This window comes from Ranitomeya variabilis, chromosome 3 (genome assembly GCF_051348905.1).
Source record: "Ranitomeya variabilis isolate aRanVar5 chromosome 3, aRanVar5.hap1, whole genome shotgun sequence".
Classification (NCBI taxonomy): domain Eukaryota; kingdom Metazoa; phylum Chordata; class Amphibia; order Anura; family Dendrobatidae; genus Ranitomeya; species Ranitomeya variabilis.
In genome coordinates this window covers 139570361-139587546 of record NC_135234.1, presented here as the reverse complement: position 1 = coordinate 139587546, position 17186 = coordinate 139570361, and the positions used below count along the sequence as shown (strand labels likewise).

General features: G+C 41.9%; 1 protein-coding gene across 2 annotated transcripts in view; it reads left to right on the top strand.

Annotated features, from left to right (window-relative positions):
* LOC143815481 (arylsulfatase H-like) overlaps nt 1–17186 on the top strand; it is a 76631-nt gene that overhangs the window by 25430 nt on the left and 34015 nt on the right. For both annotated transcript variants that reach the window (XM_077294707.1, XM_077294708.1), the window contains exons 3-7: nt 5790–5911; nt 7561–7686; nt 8970–9393; nt 12819–12955; nt 15089–15223. In XM_077294707.1, coding sequence (XP_077150822.1) covers nt 5790–5911; nt 7561–7686; nt 8970–9393; nt 12819–12955; nt 15089–15223 — 944 coding nt within the window. The remainder of the gene's footprint in view (nt 1–5789; nt 5912–7560; nt 7687–8969; nt 9394–12818; nt 12956–15088; nt 15224–17186) is intronic.

The following is a 17186-nucleotide window of genomic DNA, read 5'->3' as shown; positions in this document are numbered from 1 at the left end:
CCTGCGAAAGCCTGAGATGACTTTCGGAAATGTGTGCTGACATGGTGGTTCAGCTGGGAGAGCCACTGGTCAGTCTCTTCTTTTATCCCCTTCAACAGCTCGGCATGCTTTGTGAGCTTTATTATCTCCTAAACAGATGATCTTCAGCAGAGTGTGCTGCCTCTGCCAAGGCAGTGCTGCAGACCTCCCAGTTGGAGTGATGGGGAGGCTAGTTTCGGTGAGGAGGAGGAAGAGGAGAGTCAGGAACTGTAGTCCTGATGGAAGTTGGGACTGCTATTCTTGGTGTGGGTAAGATGTGTGATGCCCCAGTCTCAGACTCTGTACCAGACTCCACCAGGTTCAGCCAGGGTGCCGTAAGAGAAATGTAGCATTCCTGTCAAAAAGAACTTGTCCATGCATCTGTGGTAAAGTAAGACCTTCCCTGTGACTGTGTTGGCCAGCACATGCTTATGTAACACGGGGACCGCACACAGAGAAAAATAGTGTCGGCTGGTAATCGAATACCATGGGGCTGCCACCGCCAAGAGGTCGTGGAAAGACAGGCAATGTGGGTCTTTAGCGTTTTGGCCTGTGGGTGTGTGGATATTTCTGTTTTTTTAAACGTCTGAGGCAGGGACAAGTGAACGCTGCACAGGGACAAGAAACTGGAAGTGGTGTCTGTGCAGGTTGTGGGCAGGAGGCAACAGTGCCTGCTTCATGGACAGCAGATTGGGAAGGCCATAACACAGGGGTAGGGGCAGTAGTTTCACCATCAGACAAAGATTATGTACCCAGGTGTTCCGCACACCTGCTGGGGTGCTTGGCTGTCATGTGCTTTTGAAGCTGGTGGTGCTCAGGTTGACAGTGTTCTTGCTTCTTCTTAGCTTGGTTTGACAGATGATGCAAATTAGTTGTTTTGTCTGAAGGAATTTCAGAAAAAAACTGCCATATAGGGGAACAAAGCACCCTTAGCCTGTTATCTAGCCGAGTGCATGGGTACAGTTGACCGAGTTCTCCCTCTGGTCAAACCACTACCTCCACTACCTCTTCTTGTCTGTGTTTGTGCTACGGATCCATCAATGTGCTTACTAGTCATGCCACCGTGCCAGGCTGGATCAGTGGCCTCATCATCGACCACATAATCTTCAAATTCCTCAGTTTGATCCTCCTTCTGAGTTCCAATTTGAGGCTGATCTGATGGCAACGGTGCATCATGATTATCCTCCACCTCTTCAGACATGAATTGACCTTCCCCAACATGGCTTTCTCCTGGCCGTAGGTGCTCAAATGTTTGGGCATCACTGCACTATACCTCCTCATGACCCTCTTTAATGGTGCACGTTGAGAGGTCTGAAAAATGACATGGGAACGTAAACAGTTCCTCAGAGTGGCCAGCAATGGGGTCATATGTCTCCTGGCACTCTTGATGGTGGCATGAAGGAGGACCAGGTTGAAGACCACTCTGCTGTCCAGAAAGGAGGCACTGTTGCCTCCTGTCCACAACCTGCAGCTGCACAGTCACAACAGTCAGCAACCATGTCCAATTTGTTGTCCCAGCACAGCATTCAGTTGTCCGTTTTCAGCATATATGTCTGTTCACAAATTGTTAGTTACATAGGGCAATTCACTAGCACTTTATATTGTATGGTGCTGGACCAAGACCATTGCTTACTTTTCTAGCCTCCTAAATGATACTTCTGTCTCTTTATTAAACTGTTGCTTTCCTTACATTTTCTAAATCTGGGTCTTGCAAAAAAATGGTGTTGGGATATTGGCCAGTTTCTGCACATTTTAAGCATGTCTAAGAGACTGGGTTAATACACTCCACTGACCTATTCAGGATGCAGCCTTACACGTATTAAAACATGGTAATTGCCACGCTAAGGCCTTTGTCTGAGCTCGGTAGCACTGTCTGTCACCTGAGTTATACACTCCACAGACCTCTCTACTCTCTGGGACATATCCCCTGTAATTACTCCATTGTTGCTCAAAACCATGCAAAATATATTTTCTGCCTGGTTGGGTAGTTTCCAGAAGAAGTGTGTAGGCTTGTGCAGATTGGTCTATGGCACTCCTGTCTCTTTCCCTTGAGGAGGCTGCTTCCAAATAAAATTAGACTTTTACCTGCATGGGTTTCAGGCCTGACAGACTGAGCACAATACAGGCCCTCGCTTGCATACACTGTATTCAGAATTTAATTCTAATGCTTTTGGTGTCTGGTTGAATACAATTTACTGATATTGATCAAACAGCTCCCCCAACTTCTGCATTATGTTCACCTTACAGCAGCTTCACCTACTATGACAGTGGTTCCATTGGGATCCAGTGGCAAAAATGAACTGTGGAGCTTACAAAACGCAGGTTTTACAGCACCTAGTGGACTTGATGGTGGTGGCGGGCGAAGCCTAAAATTCAACTGGGCATGTTTTAAATAACAGTATAAACGGAATAGACATACACTCACTGGCCACTTTATTAGGTACACCTGTCCAACTTCTTGTTAACACTTAATTTCTTATCAGCCAATCACATGGCGGCAACTCAGTGCATTTAGGCATGTAGACATGGTCAAGACAATCTCCTGCAGTTCAAACCGAGCATCAGTATGGGGAAGAAAGGTGATTTGAGTGCCTTTGAACGTGGCATGGTTGTTGGTGCCAGAAGGGCTGGTCTGAGTATTTCAGAAACTGCTGATCTACTGGGATTTTCACGCACAACCATCTCTAGGGTTTACAGAGAATGGTCCGAAAAAGAAAAAAAATCCAGTGAGCGGCAGTTCTGTGGGCGGAAATGCCTTGTTGATGCCAGAGGTCAGAGGAGAATGGGCAGACTGGTTCGAGCTGATAGAAAGGCAACAGTGACTCAAATCGCCACCCGTTACAACCAAGGTAGGCCTAAGAGCATCTCTGAACGCACAGTGCGTCGAACTTTGAGGCAGATGGGCTACAGCAGCAGAAGACCACACCGGGTACCACTCCTTTCAGCTAAGAACAGGAAACTGAGGCTACAATTTGTACAAGCTCATCGAAATTGGACAGTAGAAGATTGGAAAAACGTTGCTTGGTCTGATGAGTCTCGATTTCTGCTGCGACATTCGGATGGTAGGGTCAGAATTTGGCGTAAACAACATGAAAGCATGGATCCATCCTGCCTTGTATGGAGCATCTTTGGGATGTGCAGCCGACAAATCTGCGGCAACTGTGTGATGCCATCATGTCAATATGGACCAAAATCTCTGAGGAATGCTTCCAGCACCTTGTTGAATCTATGCCACGAAGAATTGAGGCAGTTCTGAAGGCAAAAGGGGGTCCAACCCGTTACTAGCATGGTGTACCTAATAAAGTGGCCGGTGAGTGTATGTATTCCACTATCTTGCTAACTATTTGGCAGGAGGGAGGGACCTCCCAAACGAAGGAGTGAGAGCTCTCCCAAATGTGTGATACAGGGCCACCTAAGGGCCCTTACCAAGCCTAGGTTTCATGGCACCTGCTGGCATTTTGCAAATTGTAAGCGAGGGCCGCATAATGACATGACGGTGGACATGGTGTTGGTGGAGGGTGAAATCCAAAATGGGCATGTTTGAAATGGCATTGTAAAGAGAATGGATATTTGTATTCCACTATTTTCCTAACTATTTGGCATGAAGGAGGTACCTCCCAAATATTGGAGTGACAGCTCTCCTAAATGTATGATAAAGGGCCACCTGAGGGCCCTTACCAAACTCAGTCTTCACGGTGCATGCTGGCCGCCTGAAAATGTGAAGCGAGAGCCGCATAATGACATGGCGGTGGACGTGGTGGTTGTGGACGAAACTCAGAATTCAAATGGGCATGTTTGAAATGGTATTGTAAAGGGATAGGACATATGTTTTCCACTATCTTGCTAACTATTTGGCATGAGGGAGGGACCTCCCAAATGTAGGAGTGAGAGGCCCCACAAGTGTTAAAGGAAAAACTAAAGCCAGAACGCTCTGTGTGAACATATGCTAAAGGGGAGGTATATGTTTTGTCATTTTATTTTAAGCGTTATATACATGTAATTATGATGGAAAAATGTTTCTTAGCATTTTTCCTTTAAAAAAAAATTATGGTTTTGTAGGTCTTTTTATAAATCCGTAAAACCAAACCAATAGTCTGATAACATTCCCAGTTATTATATGTGAGTCAGGAAGGCATGCAGGCATCTTCTCCATGTTGTACCTATTAAGTTTTAGCTCTTTCCCATCCATTTCAGCTTTTTTCTCATGCCCCCAGACCTGTTTGTTGGGTACAGAAGAAAAATATTTGGCTTTCCCAATTTACTTGCATTGGATTTGTTACACGGTAGGAATAGACAGATATTAGAAATTATTTCTGCCGATTTTCCTGAATCCGAATAGTTCACTCGATCATCACTAGCACTAACCATTGAGGACTCTCAACTTTGAATAATGTTCTATCTACTGCCTAACATGGTACAAAGATATGCAGCTCTGGCAAAAATTAAGAGACCACCGCAAAATTGTCAGTTTGTCTGATTTTTCTCTTAATAGGTATATTTTTGAATAAAATGTGAATTGTTCTTTTATTCTAAAAACGTCTGACAACATGTCTCCGAATTGCCAAGCAATACATTTTTTATTTTTTTTTCTGAAAAGGAGAAATGGTCAAAATTAAAAAAAAAAAAAAAATACCACTGCTTTCTGAATTCAAATAATGCAAAGAAAACAAGTTCATAATCATTTAGAAGCAATTCTAATGTTCTTACTCAAGAAGAGCTCAGAAATCAATATTTTGTGGAATAAGCATGATTTTTAATTACAGTTTTCATGCGTCTTGGCATGCTTTCCACCAGTCTTTCACACTGCTTCTGGCCCAAAAATTTAAGCAGCTCTCCTTAGATGGCTTGTGACTATCCATCATCCTCTTAATTACATTCCAGAGATTTTCAATGAGATTCAGGTCTGGAGATTGGGCTGCCCATGACAGGGTTTTGCACAGTGACACCATCTGCACCAAGTTGATGCTGCAGCTCTCTGGAGGTGGTCTGAGGATTGTCCTTGACTGATCTCACTATTCTTCTTCTCTGCCTTTGTGATGTTTTTCTTGGCCTGCCACTTCTGGCCTTAACAAGAACTGTACCTGTGTTCTTCCATTTCCTTACTATGTTCCTCACAGTGGAAATTGACAGGTTAAACCTCTGAGACAGCTTTCTGTATCCTTCCCCTGAACAACTATGTTGAATAATGTTTGTTTTCAGATCATTTGACAGTTGTTTTGAGGAGCCCATGATGCCACTCTTCAGAGGAGATTCAAACAGGAGAACAACTTGCAAGTGGCCACTTTAAGTAGCTTTTCTCATGATTGCATACACCTGGCTATGAAGTTCAAAGCTCAATGAGGTTACAAAACCAAAAAAGTGCTTTAGTAAGTCAGTAAAAAGTAGGTAGGAGTATTTAAAACAAGAAAATGATAAGGGTGCCCATACTTATGCACCTGTCAAATTTTGTTTGAATGCAGATTGCACACTTTCTATTAGTACAATAAGCATCTTTTCAAGGCAGAAACATTACTGTGTCCAACAGTTATTAGATATATGAAACTGAAATAGCTGTTGCAAAAAAAAAAATTTTTGTAAAACATTAAGCTTAAGATTAATAGGGGTGCCCAAACTTTTTCATATGACTGTATTCTCTCTATACCACAACTTGGAGAATGGAAGTGATGTCATTTGATTGATCGATGCGGAGCGCAGCACTTTATTTTGAATTTATTTCCCGTTAGATTTATTTTGTTTTGATAATTAATGATTTTGTGTCAATCATATTTTAGGACTCCTAATATTGATAGACTTGCCAGAGAAGGAGTAAAACTAACTCAACACATTTCTGCAGCTTCTTTATGTTCCCCAAGTAGATCAGCATTTTTGACTGGCCGATACCCCATCAGAACAGGTAATGTACACACTTGATGATTTTAGATAAATATTTTTAGCATATTGAAGAGAAATGTTTACTATCTGTTCACAGCAAATGGTTCTGCCCCCACCCTCTCTTAAACACTTATGCTCAGGAGCATAGCGAAAAGGGTTAGAAAGGTTGCAATCATACCTCAACCTTGGATGTTAAGGGGAAACCATAATTTGCCTCACAGGAAGAGACTAGTATATGGTAAAATTAAGCAAAAAGATTTGTGTTGACATTGTCCACATGGTTGACATGCCCTCCATGGCAACTAAACTATGCCATCTGTACTTCTGCAATTGGCACCTTTGGCCTGGCATCCCAGATGTTTCTCCACAGGTGCAGACACAGCCAGATGAGGGCCCGTATTCAAGAACAATACATGCTCCCTTAGTCTAATAGTCCATCATAATGCACAAATCCATCTGCTTTGGAATGAGCCTTCTTATCTATTGGGTCCTTCTGCGGTTGCACTAATGGTATGTCCTCCCCTGAAGCTTAAATTTACATGTACTAGGCCTCTCTTCCCCATTATGTACCGATGCACGTCATGTCAATCTTAACATATTTACCAGACATAGGCCTTTTAAATAGCTATAAATCAATCAAATGTCTGGTTGATACTCATTGCTAAAAGGTCTCCTTCAAACAATAGTGAAAAATACCATACACAAATAAGTGTTTATTTATCAGCTAATATGTGCAATTAAAAGTGACAGCCAACATTTCAGTCTGTTCCAGGGCTTGCTCATGGCCTAGATCCTACAGTTCAGCCCTTGCATCTGCTATAAACCATAAAATATAGGCCACGAGCATCGGGGTTCTCCATGAGTATTGCGTGGTACACGAGTGCTTGGGTCCCTGTAAGAAGCTCATGTGAATCATCTGAATTCTTTGTAAGCTGTAGAACTTGTGATAGAGAGATGGAGTGAGGGAAAGAGAGGCCATCCTTTGTTTAAATGCTCGAGTTTTACATTCACTTCCAATATGTTCACTGCTTGAGTCGAGTACATCGGACACTCAGACATGATTGATTCAAGTACCAAGTACTCGAGAATTTCAGTGTTATATCATCCCTAGCAAAAAAAAGTGCTAATAGTCACACTCATCACTGAGAACAGTAAGAGAAGACTGTCTGTCATATTTACTTGTTTAACTGAGAAAGTATATATTATCAGCTATTATAAGGGCATGTTCTTTTTTTCTCCTGTATGATGACGTTTGCTTCTGATTGGTTATCATACAGGGGAAGAAGTACACACCCTTACAGACAAATGTCTGATAAGGCAGCATTTAACTTAACATAAATTATAACTTAAATTTTACAAGCTGATATCTCTGTCACGGAGCTGAGAAATAAAAAAAATATTGGTTTAAATAAATTATTAATTCAGCTCTGCAGCCCCTATTCCACGGCTAGTTTAACTTGCTCAGAACGGTGAAAGGTCTTTTTTAATTAATGCTCTTTATGGAATAACCTAAAAATATTCCTTTATAATGCAAATATTATTACTTAAAGTTATTAAAAATTAATAGTTCTACAATTTTTGTGATATTTTGTTTTGGCAATATTTCAACATGAATATGTGAACCAAGGCACTAAATTATTGGTACTTATGCTCTGTTGTGGATATGTTTAGGTATGACTGGACATAGTAATGGTTATCCGGTGCTATTATGGAATGCTGCATCAGGGGGACTTCCCACCAATGAAACAACATTTGCCAAAATCTTAAAGGAGCAGGGTTATTATACAGGAATCATTGGTGAGTATTTACTGATTTGGTATTTCTGAAAATCATTGGTGATGAAATATTTAAAGGGCTTGTATGTTTTTTAAAAGTTCTCCTGAGTCAAGTGAACCATTCTAATTGTAATAGACCTACTTATACATCAAACATTGCTGAACTACCTTTATATTTTGCAGAGTTTATTACCTGCCTGTTCTGTCCGGCTCAGAAATGTCACCAACCACTCATGTTGGTGATTCAACTGCTCCACGTCAACAGATCAGCTCTTCTTCTGGGGTCATGACTACTGACGTCATGCGGATTGACAGCAGGCTCGTCGTCAGACAAGCCTTGCAAACGGAGAATGGAAGCCGCTACTCTGTTGACACGACATCAACAAAAGCCATTGAATCACCAGCATGAGCAGTCTGTGGCAGCTCTGTGCCAGCAGAGATTGGCACTGGGTCCAAAAAGCAGGTAGTTAGCAACTATCTGCCTATTAGCACTTAGGCCCATGATGAAAAAATTAAATAAGGTGGAATAACCCATTTAAATGTATGCTTTCTCTCAAATGCTACTGTGTTTCCAAGTAAAACATACCTAGCTGAAGTGATGGAGCCAGAGTCTGATTCGTGCTGCCTGTGGCTTGGGCTGCATGAATCAAATGTCAGGTTCCCAATTCTGTAAATTTGTGTGATATGCGTGTGGGAAGTATTTGTATTAAAACATTTTCAAGCCTGTTGAATAGTGCTGTGACTCTCCGACTTAATTGTTAGTCTGTGATAATAAACTATTATTGGCGATCCAGTTGATGAAAATTCCACTGTCCCAAGAGCTGGAAACCTAAAGTCCTGTGCGTGTGAATGGAGTAGTAGTGAGCCGTTGTGACCACCATACAGTGAATGGAACAATAGTAGCCCATGCTCACTGGCGCTCTAGTCACACAATGGACTTTGGGACCAATGGAGATCTCATAAATGTATCCTGTGGATAGGTGATTTATGTTGTTTATACGGCAACCCCTTTATCAGTATGTAATACGGCATTTCAGCAGATAACAATGGCAGCTTAATTTAAATAAGTGGTTTTCCAGTTAATACAACTACTTAAAATACCTTAAAAATGACCTTGTTTGTAGAATGACTATATAGTAAATGGACTAAGTTTGACCTTAGGGCACTTATCTATTACAATTTTACATGTGAAGCAAATTATAAATTTTGTCTTATTGCGATTTTCCGGTTGATGCCCAAATTAAATTTATAGATGTAAAATGAATGTGCAATTAACACATGAATTTTTGTTTTTATTTTGAACAGGTAAATGGCATCTTGGGGTAAACTGTAACTCCAGGGATGATTTTTGCCACCATCCATCAAACCATGGCTTTGATTATTTTTACGGTACTCCATTCACACTTTATGATGACTGTGAAGCCTCAAGGCCAAGTGAGTTTCACAAGAAGAGTAAAGATAAGTTATGGTTGCAGGCACAGGTATTCATTATCACAGTGCTTACACTAATAGCCTGCAAGAAATGGAAATTAATCAACATTCCCTGGAAAATTATTGTGATCTGTGCCCTGTCTGGCACATTGTACTTTATGTATTGGTATGCAGCCTATGCATTCCTACAATATTGGAACTGTTTATTTATGAGGAACTTTGAAATTATTGAACAACCAATGAACCTAGAAGAAAAAGCTGGACAAATGGTTAAGGAAGCCAAGGAATTTATTAATAGGTAAAACATACATTGCACATTAGCAACAAAGTAGAGTATAATGGTTAAGAGTTAATTGCTGTTAGGACATTATGTTGTCTTTATTCTCTTTGTGTGTGTGTATCTCTCTACGTCTTTTATGCTTTATTAGATCATGAAGATTTTTTGGGATCTAGTAATAACATTCTTAAATTTATGAAGGGGTGCAAGAAAGGCATAGTAACTGTAGGAATTTACCAGATAAGCTTATCCCACAGTTCATAGCTGGCATCCATCCATGTATCCAGCAATGTCGATAGTGTAAGCATGACCACTGTACAATGACACGGAAACTCTACAGTTCTCTATTGCAGACCTGTATTGCACTTTGTGCCATTGTGTGTTTCCTCTGTGGTCCTGAAGTCTACAGTATACTGGTCTGGTATGGTGGCATTTGTGAGGCCTAATTGTTAAAAAAGCCAACAAGGAATTATGGCCCTTAGCAGCTTTTGACCAACAATCTAGCCAGTCTGACAGAGTCGGCCTGACTTCAATCCAGTGGCTCTCTGTTGAGTATCTGATGGCCACCATCAAGCAAGTAGTTCTCAGTGGCTTCTCTGTTGGTTGGCCTTGGACTCTGTGTACTCATTCTGAAGCTCAGCAGCAGTATGGTATTCACTTGCCATACTACTGTATGTGCTTACAACAGTCATTCCTCTTACGTTTACGTCTCTTTCCTTGGGTCTTTGTATTCAGCCTGGTCTTACACTTTCGCAGCTTCACTTAACAGCAGTCCAGATCGTGTCTCATGGACATTTTCTCCCCATCATCACTAGGCCCCTTCCTGAACGCTTGATGACATTTTACTTGGACCCACAAACTCTGATCACTGACTGACTCTTTCCTCAGACCTTTGTATTCAGCCTGGTCCTGCAGAGCCAGTGTTTGAGTCAAACAATACAAGTTAGGTTGACAATGGAACTATAGGGTGAGACTTTTTATCTAGGGGAGAAGCTTCTGTCAACTGGTCTTTTGGACAACACATCTAAGTTGCATGGTCACCCAGCCTGCTTTTAGATGTACGTTTTCTCTAAAAGCTGCAGCAATTCCAAGTGGCATATAACAAGCTGAAGTGATGGAACCAGTATGATTCATTCTACCTATGGCTTGGGCAGCATGAATCAGCTTCAAGTTTCCATTAATGTAAATCTGAAAGACATTCAATTTTATCAATCAAGGAGCACCTTGCTATGCATCTTAAAGTCTCTGTCAAGCAGGTTCGTAGTGGTTCCTCTGTTGGCCTGCCTGGGACTCTAGGTACTCATTCTGAAGCTCAGCTGCAGTATGGTAGTGATTTGTCACACTATGCTGTTGCTATGGTCAATCAGCCTGCATTTAGGTCTCCTTCCTCTGACCTCTATATTGAGCCTGGTCCTGCACATTCGCTGTTTAACTCAGTGGCATTCAGAACCATGACACATGGACTTTTTCTCACTGCCATCACTTAGGGCCCATCCCTGTGCACTTGAACACATTTTACATGTTCCCACAACCTCTGATCACTGACTGACCATACCCCATTTCACTCTAAATCTCCAGTTCTCTCTGCAATGCTACTGCACAATGATGATACCGCACACTTTGATCATCACTCAGGGAAACTTAGCAACAGAACACTGTTAAAGTTATAGTACCTGTCTGACACACTTAGTAAAGCTGTATTCACAGATAATTGAAAGATAATCATGAATGAGTGTTCTTAAGAATACTCGTTTCACACTATTCTTTCAGTTTAAACGGGCTGCCAACCACTCGATATACAAGGAAAATGCTTGTTTATTGAGTGAAAAGATCTTTTACGTTGCACAAAAAAAATCATCATTCTTGGTGGTGCCTCATCTTGTTTAAATAATAGGACTTGCACTGATGAGAACCATGGAAGCCTATGTGTCCTATTACAGATGCTCAGCTTTTATTGCAGTCGACCCGAGTAAACTATTAAGCAACTGTTGATAGGTAAAGGTTTACTGATTGGCAGTCGTTTAGTACCGCTGGTTCATCCATGTCAGTAGACCCTAAAATGTCATCAGCAAACAGGCAAACGACATAAACATACAGCACTTCATAACATTAAAGGAGTCAGTAATAAAGCAGATTTGCAACATAGCAGAGCAAGTTGTATAATCATTGTAAGTTGTAAACATAAATGGTATGTGTCTTTGCCCCACTTTCCTACCTTTAACATATATTTTAAAAACGTATACAAAACATTTACACACTTGTTCACTCAGTTGAAAGACCAGTTTTTCCAGTCTACCTTTGAAGAATATAAGTGGTATAATATCTGTGCTAGATTTATGGTAGTCCTTAAACACCCTCTATAGACCAATGGTAGGGAAGTCACAGTTTAAAAATTCAAAAATATGACCACAATATATAAAAACATAACCAGGATGGCGGAGCTGTTGAGCGCTTCTTCTATTGAATTAACTGCTTGTTTTGTAGCCACAAAACCACTAGCCTAGAGCTTAAAGGAAGCGAGACCCACATTTAAGGGAAAGTTGAATTTACCTGGTGCAGTTGCAACAGTGATGTGGAATCCTCTGCTTCTAAGTCCGTGTGTGTTGTAGAAGTCCAGCTTTAGTAGATACCAAGTGATTGCTCACGTGACTAGCTAAGGAACACGTTTGATTCCGAAACGCGTAGGAATTGGTCCATTGCGCTTTCCTTAGCTAGTCACGTGAGCAATCACATGACCGTGACGTCACGTAAGGTCCTGCATTGACAGAGAACCAAGCGGCTTAATCTGGCAGGGCTTATTCACTCCACGTAGGAAGCGAGCGCAGGGTGTTCTGCCGCCGGCCGGGGCAGCGCCCACAGCCCGCTCCTTAGAAGGCAACACTCGGTATCTACTAAATCTCCTTTAAGCTCTAGGCTAGTAGTTTTGTGGCTACTAAACAAGCAGTTAATTCAATAGAAGAAGCGCTCAACTACTCCTCCATCCTGGTTATGTTTTTATATATTGTGGTCATATTTTTGTATTTTTAAACGGTGACTTCCCTACCATTGGTCTATAGAGGGTGTTTAAGGACTAAATCTAGCGCAGATATTATACCACTTATATTTATAGACATAGATACAGAAGGGTGGCACTGTATCATTATTTGCTGCAGGATTTACAGGGTCTGAAGCGCTACTGGTATCCAAGTATTTATTTATACCTTTGAAGAATCTCTGGTCACTTTAGTCTTGTTGCATTTTAAGCATGTACATCACTTCTATATTATTATACCAAAAATGTATTTAAATATTGAAAATAATGCCATTTTTTTCGGAGATATCTCCCCATTATTGACTAGTTTAAATTCAATAAAATTGTTATTAAAATGTATTGATGATTGAATCTTTGCAAAATATATCCTTCCAATCATCAATCCCTGGGTAAACACATTTTTATTGTATTTTAGTAACAAAGACAGGCCGTTTCTTCTTTTTGTATCTTTCCTTCATATCCACACTCCTTATTATACTACCAAGGAGTTCAGAGGGAGAAGCCAACACGACTTGTATGGAGACAACATAGAGGAAATGGACTGGATGGTTGGTAAGTTCTATGTACATAAAGTTGTATATCATTGTGATCTGAGGCTTATTGATTGGATATGTACAGTGTACCTAGAACATTAGGAAACACACATGCAAAACACAGGAACCTGATTCCCTAGATTCCACTTGGATCTCGTACATTCCCAAAAGATATTTAACCATCATCATATGTTTCATTCTAAGGGAAAGTCCAGCACAATGTAGATCCAAATAAAAGCAAAGTGTTTATTCCACAGAACAGTTTTTTGCCTCACTTATGACTAACATTAAAGGGAATCTATCACCCTGTCACCAAGTTTTTGCTGTGACAGCTGAGAGCAGCATGATATAAAGAAAGATCCCTGATTCCAGTGATGTATCATATTGCATGATCAGTTTTGCAATATGAACATGGTAAATAAAAAACCCAATAAACAATTGTAAAATTGCACTTTTGTTGCGAATTCACCCACTTGGAATTGTTTTCCCTCTTTCCGTGCATCACTTGATAGAAAGAATGGTGTCCCGCAAAAAACAAACCGTCATATGGCTCTATTGACTCAAAAATCAAAATGTTATGGCTCTTGGAAGATGGGGAGGAAAAAACAAAATTGAAAAAATGGAAAATGGCCACAGCTTGACAGTTAGTTTTTTTCTCCTTCTTTGTTTTCTTATTTGTAGGTGTGCAATATTGCACATAGGCAAAAATGGTATTGCTAAAAAACAACTTGATGTAGCTAGGACACCAGAACATATTATTATTTATTTTTAGAGCACCATTGATTCCATGAGAAGTGGTTACATACAGGACACAAATTTGAATACAGTGCACAAACTAACAATAATACAATAATAAACTGGTACATAAAGGAGAGAGCCCTGCCCTCGAGTCCAAACAATCAGACTGCATAAATAGTTTGAAGAGTATGAAAACCATATGTAGAGGATAGCCAACAGGGAGGTCAACAATGGATGCACTTCTTATGTATGGAAGGATATTGGTTACCACATACATATTTTTTCAATATTTGCATGTGTATTATGTTTTACTCTTGGAGTGTTCTATAACTGCATTTTTATTATTATTATTATTATTATTATTATTAATTTTCATAGCGCCATTTATTCTATGGCCCTTTACATGTGAAAAAGGGGCATACATAGACAAGTACAATAAGCATGAGGAATACGAGGCACACACAAGTACAGAAGGAGAGAAGACCCTGCCTGCGAGGGCTCACAGTCTACAGGGGATGGGTGATGATACACTAGGAGAGGGTAGAGCTGGTCGTGCGGCGGTTCAGTAGACTGAGGATGACTGCAGGCTGTAGGCTTGTCGGAAGAGGTAGGTCTTCAGGTTCCTTTTGAAAGTTTCCGTGGTAGGCGAAAGTCTGATGTGTTGGGGTAGAGAGTTCCAGAGTATGGGGGAAACACGGGAGAAGTCTTCTGGGAAGAAGAGATAAGAGGGGAATAGAGAAGGAGATCTTGAGAGGATCGAAGGTTGCATGTAAGTAAGTACCAGGAGATCATGTCACAGACGTATGGAGGAGATAGGTTGTGGATGGCTTTGTATGTCATAGTTAGGGTTTTGAAATGGAGCCTCTGGACAATAGGAAGCAAGTGAAGGGATTGGCAGAGAGGAGAGGCTGGGGAATAACGGGGAGACAGGTGGATTAGTCAGGCAGCAGAATTTAGGATAGATTGGAGTGGTGCAAGAGTGCTAGAGAGGAGGCCAGAGAGTAAGAGGTTGCAATAGTCAAGGCAGAAGATGATGAGTGCGCGCACGAGCGTTTTTGCAGTTTCATGGTCAAGGAATGTACAGATCCGGGAAATGTTTTTGAGTTGGAGTTGGCAAGAGGAGGTAAGAGCTTGGATATGTGGCTTGAAAGGGAGGGCAGAGTCGAGGATCACCCCGAGGCACCGAGCATGCGGGACTGAGGAAAGTGAGCAGCCATTGACATTGATGGATAGATCTGGTGGAAGGGTAGAGTGAGATGGGGGAAAGATGATGAATTCTGTTTTGTTCATGTTCAGTTTTAGAAAGCATTTATAGTAGTTAAATATTTGCTTGAATACTGTCATATTTTAACTGTGTAAAACTGCAGTTGTCAAATTAATTAACATCAAGTTAACCTTTTTCCATCAAAAACAGGGCAAATTCTTGAGTCCATCGATCAAGAAGGATTAATAAATAACACATTAACCTACTTTGCTTCTGACCATGGTGGATACTTGGAAGGAATGGATGGAAGTCCTCACCTTAAAGGCAGCAATGGGATTTACAGAGGTAAAAAACGCCACCCAAACATTTTTTGTACAAATTGTGTGTTCTAGCATTCTCATTTAGACCTCTATCTTAAATGCAGGACCAGTTGTAGACAAAAATTCAAAGCAGGTCCTCCTTTAAGAATCTACATTTTGTTTACATTTAACATCATAATAGGTAGTGAGAGAAGGCACCTTAACCCCTTAACGACCTCCGATACGCCTTTTAACGGCGGCCGCTAAGGGTACTTAAACCACAGCGCCGTTAATTAACGGCGCTGTGGAAAAAGTGAATAGCGCCCCCCAGAGTCGGATTTTCTCTGGGGTCTCGGTTGCCGGGGGTAGCCGAGACCCCAGATAACATGATTCGGGGGTTTTTTACCGACCCCCGAGTTGCGATCGCCGGTAATTAACCGTTTACTGGCGGTCGCAACAAAAAAAAAAACGCGATTTGCCATTTAATTTCTCTGTCCTCCGATGTGATCGCACATCGGAGGACAGAGAAATGTGGTCCCCGATAGCCCCCCAATACTCACCTACCTCCCCCGGTGCTCCTCGTGGCTCCTGATGGGCGCCGCCATCTTTTTCCAGGGAAATAATGGCGGGCGCATGCGCAGTGCGCCCGCCGCCCGGCACCCGGATGTTCTTTGGGGTCTCGGCTGCCGGGGGTAGCCGAGACCCCAAAGAACATGATCGGGGTCGGTTTTTACCGACCCCTGTTTTGCGATCGCCGGTAATTAACTGTTTACCGGCGACCGCAAAAAAAAAAAAAAGCGATGTCATTCTCTGTCCTCTGATGTGATCGCACATCAGAGGACAGAGAAATAGGGGGATTCGGGGACCCTGTTATACTTACCGGTGTCCCTGGGTCCTCCTGCTTCTTCTGCTGGCCGCCAGCTTCTTGCTCCGGTAAGAAAATGGCGGGCGCATGCGCAGTACGCCCGCCATGATCTGCCGGCCGGCAGAAGAAAATTCTTCCTCTTTTTTTATTTTGGTCACTGTGAGATCCTATCACAGTGATCAAAATAAAAAAAATAGTAAATAACCCCCCCCCTTTATCACCCCCTTAGTAAGAAAAAAATAATAAAATAAAAAAAATGTATGAATTTCTATTTTCCAAATAGGGTTAGGGGTAGAATTAGGGGTAGGGTTAGCGTTAGGGGTAGGGTTAGGGGTAGGGTTAGGGTTAGGGCTAGGGTTAGGGGTAGGGTAAGGGGTAGGGTTAGGGGTAGGGTTAGGATATGTGCACACATAGAATGGTTCTCTGCGGATTTTTCCGCAGCGGATTTGATAAATCCGCAGGACCAAAACGCTGCGTTTTTCCTGCGGATTTATCGCGGATGTACCGCGGTTTTTGTGCGGATTCCACTGCGGTTTTACACCTGCGGTTTTCTATTATGGAGCAGGTGTAAAACCGCTGCGGAATCAGCAGAAGGAATTGACATGCTGCGGAATGTAAACCGCTGCGTTTCCGTGTGTTTTTTTTCCGCAGCATGGGCACAGCGTTTTATGTTTCCCATAGGTTTACATTGTACTGTAAACTCATGGGAAACTGCTGCGGACCCACAGCTGCGGAAACGCTGCGGATCCGCAGCAAAATCCGCAACATGTGCACATAGCCTTAGGGTTAGGGTTAGGGCTTGGGTTAGGGTTAGAGCTAGGATTAGGGTTAGAGCTAGGGTTAGGGCTAGGGTTGGGGCTAAAGTTAGGGTTAGGGTTGGGGCTAGGTTTAGGGCTAAAGTTAGGGTTTGGGCTAAAGTTAGGGTTAGGGCTAGGGTTGGGGCTAAAGTTAGGGTTAGAGTTGGGATTAGGATTTGGATTAGGGTTGGCATTAGGGTTACATTTGGGATTAGGGTTAGGTTTGGGATTAGGATTAAGGCTAGGGTTGGGATTAAGGATAGGGGTGTATTGGGATTAGGGTTAGGTTTTGAGGTTAGGGTTGAGATTAGGATTAGGGGGGTGTTGGGTTTAGGGTTTTGATTAGG